At 40.2% G+C, this 20,177-nt stretch overlaps 4 protein-coding genes across 4 annotated transcripts; 2 read left to right on the top strand and 2 right to left on the bottom strand.

Moving 5' to 3' along the window:
• Positions 1 to 481: 481 nt before the first annotated feature.
• On the top strand, positions 482 to 3,082 carry LOC135941091 (UPAR/Ly6 domain-containing protein crok-like). Its single transcript, XM_065486367.1, has 3 exons — positions 482 to 644; positions 1,087 to 1,248; positions 1,886 to 3,082. Exons 1-3 carry the CDS (start codon positions 578 to 580, stop codon positions 2,107 to 2,109), a joined length of 453 nt encoding a protein of 150 aa, XP_065342439.1. The 5' UTR covers positions 482 to 577; the 3' UTR covers positions 2,110 to 3,082.
• Positions 2,942 to 4,165, bottom strand: Lamtor3 (Late endosomal/lysosomal adaptor, MAPK and MTOR activator 3). Its single transcript, XM_065486368.1, has 5 exons — positions 4,039 to 4,165; positions 3,941 to 3,975; positions 3,820 to 3,878; positions 3,626 to 3,759; positions 2,942 to 3,384 (listed from the first exon to the last, which is right to left on the bottom strand). Exons 1-5 carry the CDS (start codon positions 4,045 to 4,047, stop codon positions 3,247 to 3,249), a joined length of 375 nt encoding a protein of 124 aa, XP_065342440.1. The 5' UTR covers positions 4,048 to 4,165; the 3' UTR covers positions 2,942 to 3,246.
• A 75-nt stretch (positions 4,166 to 4,240) lies between these two features.
• On the top strand, positions 4,241 to 7,452 carry LOC135941089 (erlin-1-like). Its single transcript, XM_065486365.1, has 8 exons — positions 4,241 to 4,415; positions 4,586 to 4,714; positions 4,779 to 4,859; positions 4,914 to 5,022; positions 5,072 to 5,178; positions 5,232 to 5,383; positions 5,435 to 5,616; positions 6,309 to 7,452. Exons 2-8 carry the CDS (start codon positions 4,610 to 4,612, stop codon positions 6,563 to 6,565), a joined length of 993 nt encoding a protein of 330 aa, XP_065342437.1. The 5' UTR covers positions 4,241 to 4,415; positions 4,586 to 4,609; the 3' UTR covers positions 6,566 to 7,452.
• Positions 7,453 to 7,956: 504 nt separating this feature from the next.
• Positions 7,957 to 9,215, bottom strand: Rrp4. Its single transcript, XM_065486366.1, has 6 exons — positions 9,048 to 9,215; positions 8,757 to 8,994; positions 8,563 to 8,697; positions 8,318 to 8,509; positions 8,134 to 8,262; positions 7,957 to 8,069 (listed from the first exon to the last, which is right to left on the bottom strand). The coding sequence occupies exons 1-6, from the start codon at positions 9,173 to 9,175 to the stop codon at positions 7,986 to 7,988; spliced, it is 906 nt and encodes a 301-aa protein (XP_065342438.1). The 5' UTR covers positions 9,176 to 9,215; the 3' UTR covers positions 7,957 to 7,985.
• Between the last annotated feature and the right edge of the window lie 10,962 nt (positions 9,216 to 20,177).

Here is a 20,177-nt window from a genome sequence, read left to right as displayed (position 1 = left end):
TAATGTATTACACCATTTCCAGGCACGCACATCAATTGAAGTTTTTTCATCATGAAATGAATGAAATTAGTTTGTAATTACTGATATAATCCAATCTACCATATTTACGATATTTACTCAAAGACGCAAATCCAAAAATTTTGGTCAAAAGTTATAGATTGTGGGGTGAAAAGTGTAAAAAAAACATTTTTTAGAATATGACCCAAATAAGTCAAAACTGAATTTCAAGCCTTACACAGTGATATTATTTCTAACATCAGTAAGAAGTCTAAAGCAAAAATAAAGAATCCAATTTTGTTTCAAAATTCGTCTACCAATAAATTTTTAATTTGTTAATGAAGCACTCCATGAGATGAGATATGACCAAAAATTCAAGAGTTAAGATTAAGAATGTACGAGAATTTTAGCGCCAGTTGAGCCTGGCTCATTTATTGGCTGCAAGAGCGCGGCCATCGTTGCTTAGAGCTTGGTCACGTGACCAGGTAGATTGTTTTTGAAGTCAGGGCGTTTTCCATCCGTGCAGACACCGCTCGGCTCGGTCTCCCTTTCCTTGTCCATCGCTGAAATAAAGCCCGTCATGGACTCTAGGGGGTTCGCCGCGGTGGCCGCCTTTTTGGCCGTGCTGTCCATCTGCCTGCACCAAGGTATGTATGTGATAAAATTTCGAGATTTTTGCATGAAACCGGCGCTCGAAATTTGGAAAACCACCTGTCGACGCACCCAACAAGTCCCACAATCCACACACCAAGCGACTTGGCCGTGGGAATTTTAGATTTGGAATTACATATAAATGTTGTCCAAGCGCTGGCTGGCCGCTTATCTTTTAAAACCACTCATTTAAAGCTGAATGCACCTGGATTCTAGATTCTAGACCTTTCAGTTAGTTAAAACTGCGATCATAATGTATGTGTATGATAATATGTATAATAAATAATGTATGTTTATGTATCCTTGTTATTCCTATTTCCTAGACTCTTATTTGTTTACTTTAAACAGGATATCACAAAATATCGATTTATGTGTAAACTTCTTTTGTACGAAACTCTCATTATAAGATTGATACCAATATTTTTCCTGTAATTGAAGGAGATGCCATCAAATGCTGGGTGTGCAGGTCGGATGCAGATCCCAAGTGCGCCGATCCTTTTGACAACTCTACCCTGCCGATTACTGACTGCTCCAAAGAACCATTCCTGAACCACCTCCCCAATATTCGCCCTAACTTGTGCAGGAAAATCCGACAGAAAGGTAACGCAACAATTATTAAAACTTTGAATGGCTCAAAAATTGATTTGTTTTTACTTTCAAAATTTGTTAAAATATCCATACAAAACGTCATGTCAAAATTTTGTTATAATTTCCATTTTATCCGCAAGGGAATACATGGAATGCAAAAGCCCAAGCCGGTAGCATAAATATCTGGGTAAAGGAATTGAAATAAATTCTAAAGATTGAATCATATATTTTTCCTAGATTATAGAGCCAGGAAATGAATTATTTAAAAAAAAATATGGAGAATGAGAGAGACTATAATAGTAATAGCGATCCAGCACTGGTTCTTTACGGAATCTTGGCCAATCCGCCTCTAGGCCTTCTTAGTGCTGGATCAATTTAATTATTATAATAGTCTCTCATTGGTCGATTAATTTTCGAAATATATTTAAATTATTTGGCCATATAAATCTTGGAAAAATATATCATGCCATCTGGATCATTAATTTCCCCCATTCATTTTACAAATTGTTATGTACAAAAAGTGTTAAATTAATCCTTAGTTGTACACCGTTGTTATTAATTAAATTAACTTTTTCTCTCTTAAAATTTCCAATAATTTTTGGGCCAAATATTTATTTAATAAATTAAATTGAAAATTTTTTGTTTTCAGTGAATGGAAAGTGGCGGTACATCAGGAGCTGCGCGTACCTGGGCGAGCCTGGCATTGGCGGCGACGAGCGCTATTGTCTGATGCGCTCAGGAACGTACAACATCTTCATGGAATACTGCACGTGCAACAGCAAGGATGGTTGCAACGCCGCTCCTGCTACCACCTCCCTGTCGTGGCTAGCGGCTGTGTCAGCGGCTGCTGTCGCCGCCTTCCAGTTCGCATGAACCGCTCGTGTCGTTGAAACTCTGAATCTCGCGCCTTGGTGCTGCCGTGCTTGATCGAGTATATTTTGTAAAGAAAACGTGTCTTTCTGGTATTCGCCTGTTGTGTAGATTTTGCGCTGCAGACATGAGGTATGTTGAACAGGACAGAGTTTATTATCTTCAAGATAAGAGTTAGGGAAGGAATTTTAGTCATTTTAGCAGTGTTTGACAAGGCAACTGACTTGGTTGAAAATTAACTCATGGCTCGTAAATGCCACAGTTAGGATTTAAGTTTATATAGGACTTTTGCACCGCAATGAGGTTGCCATTCCGGATTCAAAATCAGCTGGGTCGATTTTGATAAATTTGATTGCAGAACCATATTTGTCAAGTAATATAGTGAAATCTCTACTGGTATTGGGCTCCGGTGACCGTCAATATGTTTCCCAGATTCAAATATTTTAATTTAGTCGACAAAAATATAGAACAAGGAATTCAATTCCGTCCAACTTATTCTGGCTCCTGACCCCAATGATTTATGCAAAAGGCGAATCAATGGAAATACTAATTGTGCTGACTTTTCCGTCCAATCATTCCGTACAAGTGAGTGGAACCAATCCGTCCATATAGGCACCGCAAGTTAATCGCTTTCATGAAACTTGTACCCCAATCGTGAAGCAGGTTAAATCGATATTATCAACTGAAAGTATTGTAAATTGCTTAATCTCTATTTTTTGAATGTGGAATCAAAGTTTTCTGTATTTTTGTGTTCGATTTTATTTGGATATAAGAAGGGCTCTTATCTAATTAATTTGTAATGAAATCCCTCAGCAGCTCATTCCATAGATATAGATCAAATTATTGAAATCATGTATTTTTTATTACGTATTATACAATGAGACATTTACTATAGCTGATAATATTTCATACAAATCATACAAAAATTAAAATTTGATTGTTCTGCATATCAAATAAACCAGAACTGAGTCGAAAACATCTTGTCTACTATCACAAACATTAATAATAATATTCTTAGTATTAAACACAGAAGCACAAGGAGTGGAAATAGTTTTTTTCTGCTGTCTGTCAGCAACTGGCAAACAAGATCGATGGCTAAGTTGGCTCCTGGGCTGGCGAGGGAAGTTGCTGGTACAAATATCAGGTGTCCCCGACCACTCCTCTCAGTACAGGAAGCAGGGGCTCCAGCTGTGCCTCCAGGGCGAGCACGTGACCCGTGTTGCAGTCTCTGCTGGTGACGAAAGTCACTACGAACGGCAGCTTGTTCATTTGAATGGCCTGATAAACAAAATTAAGAAAAATAACTATTTGCACCTAAATTTATTGCGAATAGGAAGCAAGAGAACCCTGCAGCCCATATAAATTCGCCTCTGAACAATGGTATTTTGATTAAATTTTGCAAAATTTGTTTCTGGATTTTCATGAAAATCACAAAAAATTAGGCGTGTCTGGGTGTCTGCCCCTATTTCCTTTCCACCTACACTTTTCCCTACGCTTTAAAGGAAAATGCTTGTCGGACCTGGTAATTCTCGTACATGCAGATAATGGACTTGGTTTTCCCCAGTCCCAGCTTGCCACCTTGATCTGTCGCAATGCCGAATGTTGAAAGGAAGCTCGTCCTTGTCGCTTTGTCAGGAGAATCATCTGAGCAGACTAAACAGATGATACAAATTAAAAATAACCTCAAGGTTAATTTTAAAGTTTTATTCAAACCTTTCAAAATTGGAACTCCATCTCTGTCTGATATTATTATACAGTACAGGCCATCAATCCTGTAAAAATAAGTAAATTTATTAATAAATCGAGTGTCGATTTCTTTGTTAAAAATTTTTACTTTGACAGCAGTTTCCGCAGATACTTGTTCATGTCCTGAAACATGAAAATTAATTTCAATTAATGATAAAACAATGCGAGGAATATTTAAAGGGTTACCTCAACCATTTCACAGGCTGTATTTTTTGGCGTGTGGCAAATAAATCGGCAAATTCAGAAGCGGGTCTCGAGTCTCGACGATTTGTTAGCAAGCTTGGACCTTGGACTGGCTTTGGCTTGGACACGCCTCTCTTTACTGTGCGTAGTCAGGTGATTTTTGTTTTTGACAGAGCAGCGGCACGGCACGCCCCTTCCTCGCTCGACCGCTGGTTGTGGAGGATCGCTGTCTGTGCATCAGATAAACGAGATAAATAGGCTCATATTAATAAATCTTAACTTGAGAGCCAAGTTTTTCACGGCGAAATCTGCTGATGATCGTCTCTCGGAATAACGGCTGAAGTCGAAAAAATTTCTTCCGCGTTCACTCTCGCTGAAAGGTGAATTGAGTTTTAAGCCGAATATGTACATATTATTGCTTGCTGTATTCACGTATTCCACGGATTCGTTGGTGTTCCCTTGTGCTAGGAACTACCGGACTCAATTGGAAAACAAGCTGCCATAGTAAAATTTTTGTCTAAAAAGTCATTTTAACTCTTTTATTTTGCAGTTTGTCTTCTTCAGCAGTGCAAAGATGGACGAATTACCATTCCTGATAGGGATCATCCTATCCATCATCACAGTCCTCAATTTTTCCCTCCACAAACTAGAGGAAGGCCATGTCGGAGTTTACTACCGAGTAAAATCCTCGATTCAGATTATTTCTTTTTTGTGATGTAAAAATTGTTTATTTCTCTGATCAGGGTGGAGCTTTGCTGCAGCAAGTGAGCAACCCTGGTTTCCACATGATGATTCCATTCATCACCTCATACAGGGCTGTACAAGTAAGTTGAGAGTTTTTTGGTTCCCTTCCCAGCAAGAACCATCAATTTTCTCAGGTCACTCTGCAGACTGATGAAGTGAAAAACGTGCCATGTGGTACAAGTGGTGGTGTGATGATCTACTTTGATCGGATCGAGGTTGTGAATGTGCTCAGTGCCGATAGTGGTGAGTATTTAAAAAGCAAGGTTGTTTACCCACTTAACAGCCTTCTCAGTTTATGACATTGTCAAGAACTACACTGCCGACTACGACAAAGCTCTCATATTCAACAAAGTGCATCATGAGTTGAATCAGTTCTGCAGCGTGCACAGTCTCCAAGAGGTTTAAAACTGCTCCAAACATCTGATTTTTAATTCATTCCAATCTTAACTCAGGTTTACATCGACTTGTTTGACCAAATTGATGAGAACCTGAAGGTGGCTCTACAAAGGGACCTGAATGAGATGGCGCCAGGACTGTACATTCAGGCAGTGCGAGTTACAAAGCCAAAAATCCCAGAGCCAATCAGGAAGAACTATGAGCTGATGTAAGATTTGGCGCTGGGCTGATCAGATTTTCTTTAACTAATTCGCCGCAGGGAGGGAGAGAAAACAAAGCTTCTCATTTCCATCCAACACCAGAAGGTGGTTGAAAAAGACGCTGAGACCGAGAGGAAGAAGGCCATCATTGAAGCTGAAAAGGAAGCCCAGGTGGCCAAAATCCAGTTCCAGCAGAAGATCATGGAAAAGGAGTCGTTCCAGAGAATGTCTCAGATTGAAGGTAATGAACAATGTTTGGCAAGAATTCCAGATTCCAGAATATTTTTTTGAGGAATTCAAAGTGTGATCTAAACTTCTGAAATATTAGCGCAGAGAAAATGTTTTATTTTTTATTTTTGATGGTGTGAGTTGTTCAGAAAGGTATCAGTAGCTAATTATACTAAATGAGAAAAACAGGTCTTGGGTATTTTTGATTTGACAAACAATATTCAATTACTATGGTGAGGATATTTGACTTGCTGTGTAATAGGCAGATAATAGATCCCTTTCTCCAGCATGCGTGTGAGTTAATTTTATGGAGCGTTTCAATTAAAGGTCCCGGTGCAGGGGCAGTAATATATTAAGCTGGTACCTTTCTCGATTGGGCTTCCTCGAATGAGGCCCCTGTTATTAGTTTGCGATGAAGTGGGGTTTTCAGGTAAAACCTGAGATGGAGAAGGTCTGATCAAGCATTTTGCAAAGAGGCAACACGCAAGAGCAATAATAGTTTCTCTCTGGAAACCATTGGTATCTTTAATCTCCATCAAATTTTAAAATCCTTGTTTACCCCATGAGATATGGCCATGTATGGCCCTATTATTACATTTTCCAGGTTACTTCTGTGGGTATTTTTCACTTTTATGAAATAAGGAGTAATTGGATGAATATTTTGATTGGATCACAAATTTAATTTTGGTTTTAATTTGCTTGCAGATGAAATGCATCTTGCCCAGCAAAGGAGTCGTTCAGATGCAGAGTTTTACCAGATGCAGCGGCAGGCAGAGGCAAACAACTTGCTGCTGACCCCACAGTACTTGGAGCTGCGCAAATACGACTCTATCTCGAAGAACAATAAGATTTACTTTGGAAGTCAGATTCCAAGCATGTTTTTGAATGGAGGCTGCAGTTCAGAGAAGTTTGAGAACCTTTACGCGGCGGCGTCCGAGCCAAAGTCAGAATCAGTCGAGTAATTGTTTTTTGTCCGTGACATTGTGCCTTCGCACATTTTCTCTAGGATTGTTGCATAGAAATTGGAATTAACTTGTACATTACAGTCAGTGGCCTCAAAAAAGTTGAAACTTGCCAAACCCCCATCTTTTCAAACTCGAATATTTCAGGTTAAAATTTGAACATTTGTATCAAATCTTAGTAATCGAGTAGGGTTTTTAGACTGGATTGATTTGATTGGCCATTGCTCTGAATCGAGATCTCGAGTGCTGTAGAAAATAGAGTGATTCGTTGGAAGACGCCCGTACAATCCTATTCCATTCTCTCTTGAAGCCTTTTAAATGACTCAAAACGATAAATAATTAGTACCTCTAATAATTGTCGAGACCAATATGAATCAGGAATTTAACAACACAAGAGCCGAATTAAATTAAAAGTTGTGAGATAGGAGTAACTAGCAGTAATCCCATTCAAAGGTGTTTGCACTTCTGGCCATTGTTGTTCAAAGTCGAATTTCAAGAGTTTCTCTAAATCCATGCAATGGCCAACTCTCTCTTGGAACAAAGACAAATATCGGACCAGAACTGCAGCACAATATTCCTTGAGCTGGGAAACTTGCCGTACCACTGTACCAGAAATTTATCAAAGTAGATTTCTAGTGAAAGCCTAAATACCATTCTGCAGGTGTTTGTTGTAATGTTAAAGAGATTTCCCATTAAAGTCCCAACGCCAACATTTGTGATTGTCAGATTCTTGTGATTTGAAGTTTTAATGCTAACATTTTTTCCAAATCTCAACTTGTCACTTTGAAATTACTCTCTCATAAAATTATACGTTTTTTTCTGTAACCACATTCAAGTGTGAAAACTTTTCATGTTGCCAATAAACTTTTTAAGATGTTCAAATCTTATGCAACCTGACTTTTAATTCCGCAAATATATTACGCTTTAAATTTCAATCCCCACGGTTCTAGTATTTGATTAAGATAGGTACGCCCGCTACGAGGAGCTAACCAAGGCTATTAACATCTCATGCTAGAAACGTTTAACAGTACACACTGCAAGGGACGAGTCTAGTTTTTTAGGGACCACTGTCGCCCCTGTGATGTTAATTATTCACATGTGCTGGAGAGGGGAAACCTACAAATTACTGCTTTGGTAGCCCCACTAAAACCGAATTTAATGTATTATTAATTTAAGAGTTGCCTGTTCCTATGCTTTACTTGCATCAGTTTAAAGAAAATATGATTCCAAAATAAGTAAAAATAAAAACCAAACGTTTCTGTAATTTACTATGTACCTAAAAACTACCATTATTTAAAAAATAATTCAAATCTTTGTTAGCTAGGGTTGAGAATTAGACGGCAAAGGCAAAACAACCCTTCATTTTTTTAAATGGAATAAAAATCACATGATTTAATTTACAAAAAATATTTTTTATTTTTTACTCTGCTATGTCCAAATGAAGTCTGTGCTGGGTCAAATTCGCAACATCAACCATCACATCAGGCAGCAATAACTCCGTGACCTGCAAATAAGAAAATAAATGTTACAGGTTGTTCTTTGAAGTTGCAGTTAGGGTGGTATATTACTGTGAACTTCATGGACTCCTCATAGGCATAGATAATTGACGTGTCGTACAGCATCATTTTGCTATTGGCTAACGCTAAAATGCAGTTTTTCAGTCGAGCAATGACTTCTCTATCAGCTTTTGGCACTTCCTGTTAGCACAGAAATAAAAATTAAATATCTGCTTTTCCTGAATTTCGGTCGCACTTTTTCTAGGTCCTGAATGAAACCTCCTGCTGATCCACTATCCTCCTGATGCTCCAGTCCACTTGCTGGGCAGATCCAAACGAAACCATTGTTGCCCAAAATGACAGCAGCTCCGTTGGGCAAACTGTGAAAGTGGTTTTTTCTCCTCATGATCAGCGACGGGAAAACTTTGACAAGCACGCCTTGAGAGAGCTGAATGGACACTTAGTGTAATGACTGCACAGCAGATCATTTTAACAACTCACTTTGCCATATTTCAAACTTCTTGTGTGCAAAGAGAGAGCTCCATCTTGGTACACATTCATTACTTCAGCACTGATGAGATCACCTTCTTGCAGGTACTTTCTCATCATTTTCTCGTCCTCCGAGGAGCGTCTTCTCTAAATATTAAAAAACGACGTCATTAACATTAATTTGAATTTTAACAAATAATGCAAACCAGTTCGCCGCCGGGTAAATTGACAGACGAGAGCAGCAGCACGGACTCAAGACGCGCGTTTGTGTCGATCTTCCACCTTTTCTGCTGCACCTCCACAACCCTGCCAACCACCACGTCGCCTATTTCGCCGTTGTACCTGCTTTTCAGCGGTTTGATTGAGATAAGTTTGTTCACCTGCTCCTTCACGCCGGCTACGGACGCCTTCAGGTCTTCCCCTTCGGTGTAGGTTCCGTGGCCCCTGCAGAGTTCGATAAATAACTCTCCTGATGCAGAAAAGCGGAAAATGGTCACCTCATGAAGCCAGCGCAGGTCGGAATGTCCTCTCCGGGCGTGAAGAGTTTTTGAACTTCATTTTCTGAGACAGCAGGCAAACAAATCCGGTCGCAAGCTAGCCGAATATTCACGTCGGTGACTTCCATGCTTGTTTGTTGTGATTTTCAATTTTCAATTTCAGTGAATGCCGCCACAGCCACACCTCCTTCTTTCTCAATGGCTGCACAATCCGACTAATCGGGCAGTCTCTTTCAAAACCCCGCCAATCTCGTTTTCTTGTTTGGGGCGGTTTGGGGATTTCGGGGATTTCAATGTGGAGGGATTTATTCAATTAAATTTCATTCATTCCTTTCGTAACATTTTATTCATTGATAGCAAAAATATATTGTGCACACTGCTGATCCACGTTAAAATAATTTGTAATGCAACTGTCCCAAACATTTGATTTCAATTAAAATTTTATATTTCATGTTTGTTATCAATATAATATATGGTGCCTGCTGGTATTACCGGCCAGCGCTAGTGACCGGCCAAAATGAGGACTACGCCTCCTAGAGTCGATAGAAAAACAAAAAAAATGTCTCATACACAGTGCCACCTTCTATTAGAACGGTACACTACGAATTAAAGCTCAAATTGGTCGTGAACAAGAAACCCGCGGCAATTAAAGTTGAGACATGCCATGTAAAGCCAACGTTAACAAATAGGCTATCCAGTGCCTCATTTTAAATTAGGAGCTGTCGTCAAGAATTCGGATGGTATTATGCGTATTATGTATTATAAACTATGGACGGGAAGAATGGTTCATGAGGAATCCATTCATGCCAAATTTATGCTTGAATTATGATTTAAACTAAATAAAAGTGCCTAAAATGCAATGTACGGTAATAGGAACCGTTGGAAAGCACCTTGCTGTAGTTACCGTACATGTTGAATAAAACCTCTCCCCATCATCGGAATTGCATAAACTACCCACCGTTGGAATCGTCTCGACCTCCCCTGACCAGCTGAAGGGTTAAGGGGTGCTTACCCTCCACCCCTTAGCCACTATGCATCATCCCCCTCGAAAAAATTGAATCATTTAAAACTCTGGAATTTTGTTTTAATTTGCATTGAATTAAAAATATTTTATTTAGTTTTGAACTATGGTACGAGGTGGTAATTTAGTAGAAGTTTTGGACATTCTAAATATTTTTAATCCCAGCAGAGGAAGCATATACTAAATTTTTTATTATCAAAATTGTAGCTATGGGGTTGAAAGGGGATGAGGGTGGCACCCCCAAAGTACTTTAGCTGGTTAGTGGTGGTCGAGACGAGTCTAGCGGTGGTTAGTTTATGCAATTCTGATGGTCAGAACCAAAGTTTGGGAGTTGCAAAAATAACAAAATTTAAACGAATCATATTTTTTTTTTGTTTTTGGGTAATCTTTGCGCATCCAAATCTCGGGTTCTCAGCATCAAAATTGCAAAAACTACCCACCGTTGGACTTGTCTCGACCTCCTCTGGGTAACTAAAGGGTTTTGGGGGGTTTTATCTCCACCCCTAAGTTGCCATACAGCCTTGAACTATGCAACACTGAGCGGCGCCAGGAACGGTGGTCGCTTGTTATCAAAATTTAAGTAATGAAGGATGGTTTTTTTCACCCCGTAAACCCTTCAGCTACTCAGAGGATGTCGAGACGAGTCTAACGGTGGGTAGTTTCCGCAATTCCGATGGTTAGAACCCGAGATTTAGAGGTGCAAAGAACCCGAAATATGTCGTGTTTTTATTGGAAAATCTAAAAAAAACTAAAAATATTCTAAAAATTTTCCAACAAAATATGATAATTTATGTCTAAAATAAGTGATTTCGACAGATCATGTGGGATAAATGCATCCAAAAGCAATGAAAACCGCACTTTAATCAAGGAAATGAGCTTTGGCCGGTCACTGGTGCACGCCTGTTCGGTCACTGGTGCGCATGGCCGGTAAAGCATGATTCTCGTCCGATCGTCTTTTGTTCGCTCAGCTGGCGTTATAATGCGAATTTGTTGACAAACTCTACGTGAATATCACTCATGAAGGTCTTGTGAACAGTTATCATCCATTATATTATAAGATAAGCAGCTATTTCTCAAAGAATTTTCGTTTCAAAGTTGTTTAGATGCTTAAGTGGCCGGTCAGTACCCCCGGCACCATATTCTTTATTTTACAAAATTTCAATCATTCTTATACATAATAGCCTTTAACAACTCGAACTCCTCTTTTATCTCAACATCATTATTTTCGATTTTTTTATTTGATCCCATTAAATCATAATATTATGTCATCATCTCATGGAGTTTCACTTGATTTATAACTAAAAAAATAATGAAAATTAGAGCATCGCACACACGAAAATTTGATTTTGATCAGAAACACTTTTAGCACTAAGACCGCGGAAGATATAACAATGGGACGCTAGAATATTTTTCTCATGAATATTATTTTTTGATGATCTCAAGTTAACAGCATTTTAAAATAAGAAAAATAGAAAATGAAAGCGCCAAAAATTATAAAATAAAGATTGTTAGCACTTGGATGTGCATATAAAGCTGGAAAAAAAATAATAGGATTTGTGACAATTATATGCATGTAGATATAATCAAAATAATTAAGGAGCATTATTATATTGTGTTACTTTTTTCCTGAGCATCTGAGACTAATATGGATAGCTGTTGAAAGTGAATTTACCTTGAAAAATAATATTTTGACCGTTAAATTGATCCTGCCAATCATTTTCGATCTCAATAACACTAATGTAAATTTAAACACAAACTAGATGCTTCAAAGAAACCAAAAGATATACATGTCTCAATCATTTGTCATGGCGTATTCAAAGAACATAACGGATGCTAACATTTTTTGTGTATTGTTCTTATTGATTGTTTCTAAAATTTGTGTAATGTCCCATTGTATAGACTCTAAAATTACACGAATCTTGTTTTCTGACGATGAGTAGTGTTGCTAACGAATATTTAAGCTTGGATAGCATAGCTGTTAAATTACTATTTTTCCTCATTCTCGCCTGATCTTTAATGATCACAGTCCGCAGCCGCTCCTCTTGAAAGCTCCTAATTAGTATTTGAACGGGAAAAGAGCTCAGTCTGAAAAAGGGATTGTGGTTTTCAATGAATATAACTGAAACTAGACAAAATTTAACTGCGACAATGATAAAGGAAACTGACGCGCAAGAAAGAATGAGAAACACTGGCCAGCCGGAGCTTCATTACTGCAAAAATGTGCCACCACGATGCAACGGAGTCATGATTTCCTGTGCAAATCAACCCGTAAGTACTGCTTGAATATTTTCGATGTTTTTAATTAATTTCAAACGCTTTAGTGCTCGAGCCAAAAGATCATTTGTGACTGTGTTGAAAGCATCAAACCAGTCAGCGAAGATGGCGCGTGGTATTGCCATCAGTGCATTTGCACCCTCCATCATTTTGGCCTCTCTGAACGTGCTCGTGTACGCGGATGCACTATTTTGTAGAAATTTTAATTTGAAATTCATATAAAAATAAATATTTTGACCCAATTATTTTAATTTTTTCTTTGTCGTCCACACTTCAAATATCTGTTACTATTCTCTTTTTGCAAAAAACCTAAATAATTGTAAATTACTTTTGCAAATTAATGAAATGAGTACGTTTAACTTTAAATTGTTCAGTTTAAATTAATTAAATGCAGATTTCTCGTATGCTTCTGCCTTCATTGCGGCATCTATCAACATTTTTAAACTATGCTTATAGAGCACATTTTATCAATTTTAAATATTTCAACTTGCTCTAATCATTAGCAAAAATCAGTTGACTTGCAAGTAAAAAAATATTTGTGATGCGTTATGCTAAGGAGTATCTTCTGTGGTGAATTACCAGGATGACCGAGGTGATTTTCCTGTGTCCAGGAGGTTAACCGTGACTTTGGGAAGCCGAATTACTTCCCTTGCCGAAAGGCACTAAGCTAAAAATACAAAAATATACAAAGGCATATTTACTTAGTTACTAAAGTTGTAATTATTAAAGCATATTAAGAAGTAACTAATCAACTCAAAACTTGTGTATTCAATATATATATACAAGGAATAACATTTTCAATAGAGATCAAAGACCATAAATGTTTTTCAAATGGGGTACCCACAAAGACTTATAAAGAAGTTCTTGATAGGAAAATTAATAACATCTGACTTCATCCTCGTTGATTTCAGAGTTTTTCTTTTTTTAATTAACTCGACCAACTTAGAGCGAAAACATTTTTTAAGCTAACAAGAAATTATTCATTATGATAAAAATTGGCTTATAAATGTCTTGAATAGCTTGGCTGATACGTCTGGCATTACCCAATCATTTTATATTTCCCTTGATAATCTTTTTGATAACATCATCTCTATATCTTGCAACTTTATTTACCAAATTTACAAGTTAATTGATTAATTATTCCTTTATGCGTAGTTGTGACAAAGCTAGCTGACAGATATTTAAAACGTGAATAAAGACAAGACTAAACCAAATTTACAAACGATAAACTAATCCAAATTTGACATTTTGTCACATGAAACTGGTGACACTTATTGAAATCAATATCGGAAATTAATATACGTCACCGCTTTTAGTTGGTCCCGATATAACGTAAGGTACTTCATGTACTCTATAGTCTAACAAGGAACGCGATTAAGAAAAAAGAGGGGAACCAAAAGCATAGGGAGTCTCTGCACCTACTTTTTCATACTCTCGAATCTCTATGAAAAAATTCGCATGAGCTCCTCAATATTTTGCAACTGAATTGGTTACTATCTATTTCATTTCACCATTAGTTTTAGAAATGTTGAAAAATATCTAAAGAAATTTCTAACATTCTGCGCGCAACATAAAAGTCAAAATTTCTATCGCCTTGACCAAAAAATTCTGAGGGCACTACCCTAATAGGCGTAAATCTCAGGGCCAAAAGATGTCCAGAAGAGGGTGGTAAAACTCTTGGAGTGCCTTCAAGTCACCTCGTCTCATTGCCAGACTGGATGTGAGTTGAGAGCGAGTTGCACCCCTCTTGAACAACGAGAGCCGGGGTGGTTTGTAGTGGAGGGTGCAGTGCATCAGCCGTGTGTGTTTCCGCAGCGCTCGGCTGGTTCGTCGAGCCAAATCGGGAGGTATATAAACGTGTACAATATTGGCTGCTGGTGTGCGCGCGAGTGTGCATGTTTGGCTAGCGCCGCATGAAACTCTGATCGGCGGGAGAGAATTCGTGGTCGAGAGACATTTTAAGAGAGAGGACGAGGAGAGACGAGCAAGCAACTCTTTGGGCACGTTGGCCAAGTACGCGAGGGATGCGAGAGAGAGAGAAGCGAAGAAAGAGAGAGAGCGACCGGCCTCTACATGGTGAGCATAGTCGCAGAAAGTCTTTCCTCGGATCAGGCGCCCATGAGTCGGTAGCGGAGGTCCATTTCGGTCTTTAGGCGTGGTTTGATTGAAGTTGGCGCATGACTCGAAAGAAAGCATGCGTAATGAGGTCGCAATCAAATCGCTCCCCGCGCGCTCATCCCCCTCGCGCGCGCTCTTTTCGCGACTAGATTTCAACGAATACACCGCGCCTCTGCGTGCGCTAACTTTCTCCTTGATAGCAGAGATTAATGTTCACTCCTTTTCTTCAAAGCTAACAATCAAGGCAGTTTCCTTGTCAGCTACAAATATTGACAAAATTAAGTTCCATTAAGTCATGAGCATAGAAGAACCAAACAAAGATCGCTTTTGTTATAAAATGGACCAAGAAAGCTGCACGGGTAAAGATAAATTTCACGTGTTTCTAAGACAACTCCTTAAATTTGAGCTGCTCTTGCAATGTCTTTTAAATCCCTTTAAAACAAACTGAAAAGTAACTTTAAGTTTTTTTCTGAAGTGGGGATATAGTCCATCTAGAATATCCAGTTTTTCTTAAATCATTGCAACGGAAAAATATTCAATCAAATGACGCAACTTATTATGACCAGCAAACAAAATATCAGCCATCTTAATGAATATTGTCTTGATAAATTATTCATAGTTTAATAGATTTAAGCATAATAGCATTTGAATATATTCTACAATTTAATCAATAAATCTAAATATTTTGATTTCAATGAATAGAAATTTCAATATTTTGTTCGAGAGTTTGAAACCAACCGCATAGTAGCTGTGAAAGTGCTCTTTTCTGAGAATTTTTATCTTATCTTGTTTCCGTTTCAAACTCTTTGCAACAATTAACTCGTCATATAAAATTATGTCGGAAAAAATTCCCACCGAGGGGTAGTGGCAGCATTATGAAGCTTTGTAAGATTTTTCAAGCATTGTTCCCCCGATGCCATTCACAACCAGGCTAATTTTGTTATTAAAGCAACATTTTTATCTTAATTTAGAATGTTTTAATTAGATGATCAGAAAGTAAAAAGCATTAAAATAAAAAATATATCGAAAAAAGAAAAAAATGAGTCATTTGGACACAATGACTTATTAATAAACAGAAGGATGACGCACGTTTTGAAAACAACTTTGTGCCAATTCAACATCATAATAATTATTAACCTTGCAATCAAATTTGTCCACAAAAAAACGCGTTGTTCGCGCCTTCCACTCCTGCCATTCAATCGGCGCAGAGCTTGTGGGGAACGTCGCACTAATGTGGCATAGAATGGCGCCGCGTGGCAGAACTGATGTGCCATCTCGTGAACCGTCCGCGCTATTGCGTCGTCGAAATTCTTGGCGTGGTGCGGCTAGGTTCAAAGGAATCGCTAGGAGATCTCGCGCTGCAAAACGAACGCCATACCGCTCTTTCGCGCGCGCTCCCTCCCTTTGCCAAATTATACGCCGCTGCTGTTTGAAAGCATTGAACTTTCTCGGCGAATTTCGCGCTCGCCCATTCGCTGGCAAAAATTTTAACGCTTGAGATGGTTTGAAAAATCCTGTGTATAGTAAATTAATTTTTGGTTTCGTTGATTCTTAATTGATTTGCATGATTAATTCGCAAATAAATCGCAAATTATATTAAAATATTAATTACAAATCAAGATCACATGACAATTATTCATTGAATTAAATTATGTTTTCGAGTCTACGTATAGTGTTTGTTTGTCACTTTTCTTTTGATTTTCAATGAATTACTTATTATTGTAATGTTTTGGCAAAACTTTTAAAAACACTTACAATATTTGGGTAATACGTTTTTTATCTCAGAATATTTTTAGTTATTTTAATTCATAAGCACGATAAACACAAGCATATTTTGTTTCTAATTTCTGTTCAACAAATCATATAATGGCTAAGTTGGCAGTTTGTTACTGTCCTCTAACAATAGGACACGCGGAAAAATTTTTCCTTTGACAAATCCTTTAACAGTGGATCGCTCCCAAGCTGCGTTTTGAGCGCAATTGTTTTATTATTATTTACGGGCGGGTAAAAAGTGTCGGTACTGAGAGAGAACTTGATGACCTTCAGCGTACCCCGTGAATGCAATGCACCGGCTGCTGAGTGAGCACATTGGAAGCCGAGACTTGCATTTCCTGCCCGGAAATTCTGCGAGAGCCAACCCCGCGACTCCCGCGGATTTTCGTTGCGACTTTTCTCTAGCAAGAACTAGGGGCCGTGGCGGGCTGGCGGCACAGCAACAGGGTGAAGAGTGAATCTGGCATCGAGTCACCAGCAGCTGAGGCGAGGGAAAGTCACGAAGGGTGGGTCGATGCGGGGGGCTGCGCGCCGGCGCCACTTACTTTTCTTTCCACCGCACAGTCAGAGTCGGTCTGCCGCCGAAAGTGAGAGGGCCAAAAAAGCAAGGAGGCAGCGATGCAATCCTCGGGTTTGAGCCGCCGCTGCCAGGTTCGCAGTAACGGACAGGAGGCAGCGGGTTCGACCCGGCAAAATGGAGCTCCCAAGTTGGCTGAGCCGAGAGGCGTGGCCTGCGGAGCGCGTAGCCGACCCGTTGCCGAAGCATGAGCTCCTGGCTCTAGAGATTCAACTGAGGCAAGGTCCGGGACTGGCTGAATGACGCTGAACCTCACTTTAATGGCCCTTTCCTTTTCATCAGAATGCACTTTTGGGGGTAACAACCTCCGGGAGGCAATCCGCGCCACCCCCTCCGCGTATCCGCGCCTCCCGAGATGTGCTTCCGCTCTAAAGAGAGCACCACAGCACGCTCGGGTGTTTGCTGACGTGTCCTTACAGCTAGGATTACTCTGTACGCGGTCGGGCCTACTCTCAAATCAGCCCCCACGACGCATGAAAATTAAAATCCAAGGCTGACTTGAATGCACTTATATTATTTTGCCTACACCGCCCGCCCGCCCTCCCCACTCGCAAAATACAGCGGCACGTGGTGGAGGGGGGCAATTGAAGTGTACTTATACTGTGAGCCAGTGGTTACCTTCTATTGTATGTGTTCGCTGCTGAAGTCCCAGTATTCGTTCAAAGTGTATTTTTACTTGTAATAACGACTTGCCGCTATGAAGTGGTACATCCTGAAAACGTATACTCACTCAGCCATATGCTACGAAATCCGTGCAGAATCCCTGCGCTCAAAACTACTTGAATTATTATATTATATAGGCAAATGTGACAAGTAGTCACTCCTGCTCAAATTCATTTCTAACCCCTTTCCTTCATCTTAATGCCTAAATTTCCATCAATTGAAATTTGAAATATTATGGCGAAAGGAATCAAATCATCAGCGTCCGCTTATTTTTTCTGGTCATATAGGCAACAGGGTATGAAAATGATTTTTCAAACTTAAGATGAAGAGAATAATTATCGGGAAAACTACATAGTGCTAGAGCGACATTTTGATATAATGTTTCCGATTTTTATAACAAAAAACTATCACCTGTTTACTTTGATGGCGTTAATCCACTTTTGGGTTGAATTATTTGGCGCCAAGGGTGGCAAAGTGAAAGGAAAGCGCAGTATTATGCGACACAGGAAAATCACCCAATCTAGATGAGACCCACGCCTTGCTCAAAGGCTAACGCTGTGCCGCAGAGCAGTTTTCCAGAGCGGGTTGCATACCATCCCCCATGGTGAATAACAGCAAGCAGCGCGCACGCCGCTCGCATTTTAGTGGTTGCGGTGGCAACAGGCTCTGTGCGCGCACCAGAAGGGTATACAAGGAAATGTTTAAATAAATACCTTTGGGAACATACTGTTGCAGATAGGAATTAGTTTAAATGAAATACCCGTTTATCATGCTCAAAGATTGTGCGGAATTTAGAAGAAAATTTTAATCATGAAATTGATCTTGCACAATCCTGCAGAGAATATTCAAATGAAATTTTGACTTTAGGAATAAGGACCTAAAAAAACAAAATAACCAAAACTTACTTCACTGTATAGAATATAAAATGAATATCTTTGTAACTGGATATTGAATTAAATTACAATTATCTCACTAACCAAATTTATTAACTCTAACAGTGGCGTGTACATACAATTTTATTTTGCGTCTCAGTGCAGGGAAGAAGAAAGTTTACTTAATAATGATTCGTTCACATATCAAACAGACGATTTTTTTTCTTTTTGTAAACCACAACTAATAGGCAAGATAACTAACAAGAAGACGAATGCTACTTCACAAAATTCATGAAATTGCGAGTAATACAGTTTGTCTGAATTCCTATATGTTCGAATTTAAACAAAAATACTAGCAATTATTGGTATCCACGCAATAAAAGTGGAAAACTAGATTGAAACTCAGTGCATGGACTTTCCCAAAATCAACTTAGAGGTGTTTTTTTGTAAGAAAGCTTATCTGCAGTTAATTTGTTAAAAATATAATATAAATGTTCTGACGATATGTTTGTCCTCACCTTTGGAGTCATGGGAACCAAACGTCTAAAATAATTCCATTGGGTTTTAAGAACTCGTGATTATGCAAATTTATCGTTATTTTTTACCAAATCCTACCTAATTTTTTTTCTTTCAGGGTTGATATAAATTTTTATCTAAACCTTATTCTGTGATCTCGGGATTTTAATAAATTTATTATGAGACCTTGGAATCCGTCAAATTTCCTATTTAAGCAAATTGTAGTCTTAAATGAGAGTGTGATTTAAGCTGTGAGAAAAAGAGGAGTGAGCGGAGCAATGGGGGCCGGAGTCACGGCAGGTCTGATTATTGCAAATTTGTCGAGTGAAGCAGGAGTCACCGTTGGCAGCGAGTGGAGCGTGGCAGAGAGGCGTGTTCAGCGAGAGTTAGGCAGGCGCGGAGGGGCACCAGCGCGGCCAGCCGCGATTGGTGCTCGCTCGGGACGCGGCCTTCTACGGTTTTCTGCGCGCCTGGCCGACGCGGCCGTTGTGGCGGCCACTACGGGTATGCTCCCATGGGCTTTCTTTCGTTTCGCCTTGCCCGTGACTGCGAAAACGCGGCGCGCGAGGCAACGATCGCTGCCTCCGGTGCCGCGCGGCTACCTGCTACGAGTTTCTGCAAACTTAAGAACGACCCTGGCTGAGGTTCTGACCCTCTTGCGGTTAGTGTCCGTGGTGTGAGTGTGTGTGCGTGCCGCCGCGCCGCCCGCCTCCGCCGCGCAGCAGGCAGGCAGGCAAGGCAGGTCCTGCGGGCGAGGCGCGCGCTCCGCACACGAGACGGAGGCGACGAGCAACGCGGACGTGTTTCTTCGGCACGTCAAACAACTGTCGAGTCGTAACCTCGCCAGCACACGAGTGGCGGGCCGACATGCGGCGGCAGGAGGTGCACGCACCGAAAAACGCTCTGCCGATCCCTGCTCGCGGCGTGGCAAAAAAACAGCGAGCGGCAGCGCCAATGGGTGCCACGCGTAGGCCCCGACGGGCCAATGGATGGGTGTGCGACCACGGTCTACCCGGCCAGGCAGGGAATTCGCGGCCAGGCGCTCATCGCCGCCGCGAAGGTACATTTTGCGTCCGCACCGACGCACCCGCTGCCGCCACATGCGCTCCTGGCCCGAGGAGGATCCGCAGCGGCACCGGTTGGGCCGCGGGTACCGCCGCATTTCGCGGACTAGCACCGCCACTACCGCCAAGAGAAGCTCTCCCACACTGACGCCCTTCTAATACGTGTGCGTCGCTTTTAGCCGTCGTCGTCGCCGCTGCCGCCGCCTCTGCCGCCGCCGCTGAGATTGTCAAGTCTCCTCCCTCGTTTACAAT

Source organism: Cloeon dipterum, chromosome 3, assembly GCF_949628265.1.
Source record: "Cloeon dipterum chromosome 3, ieCloDipt1.1, whole genome shotgun sequence".
Taxonomy (NCBI): domain Eukaryota; kingdom Metazoa; phylum Arthropoda; class Insecta; order Ephemeroptera; family Baetidae; genus Cloeon; species Cloeon dipterum.
The sequence above is the reverse complement of the archived record's forward strand: the minus strand, read 5'-3'. Positions and strand labels throughout refer to the sequence as shown.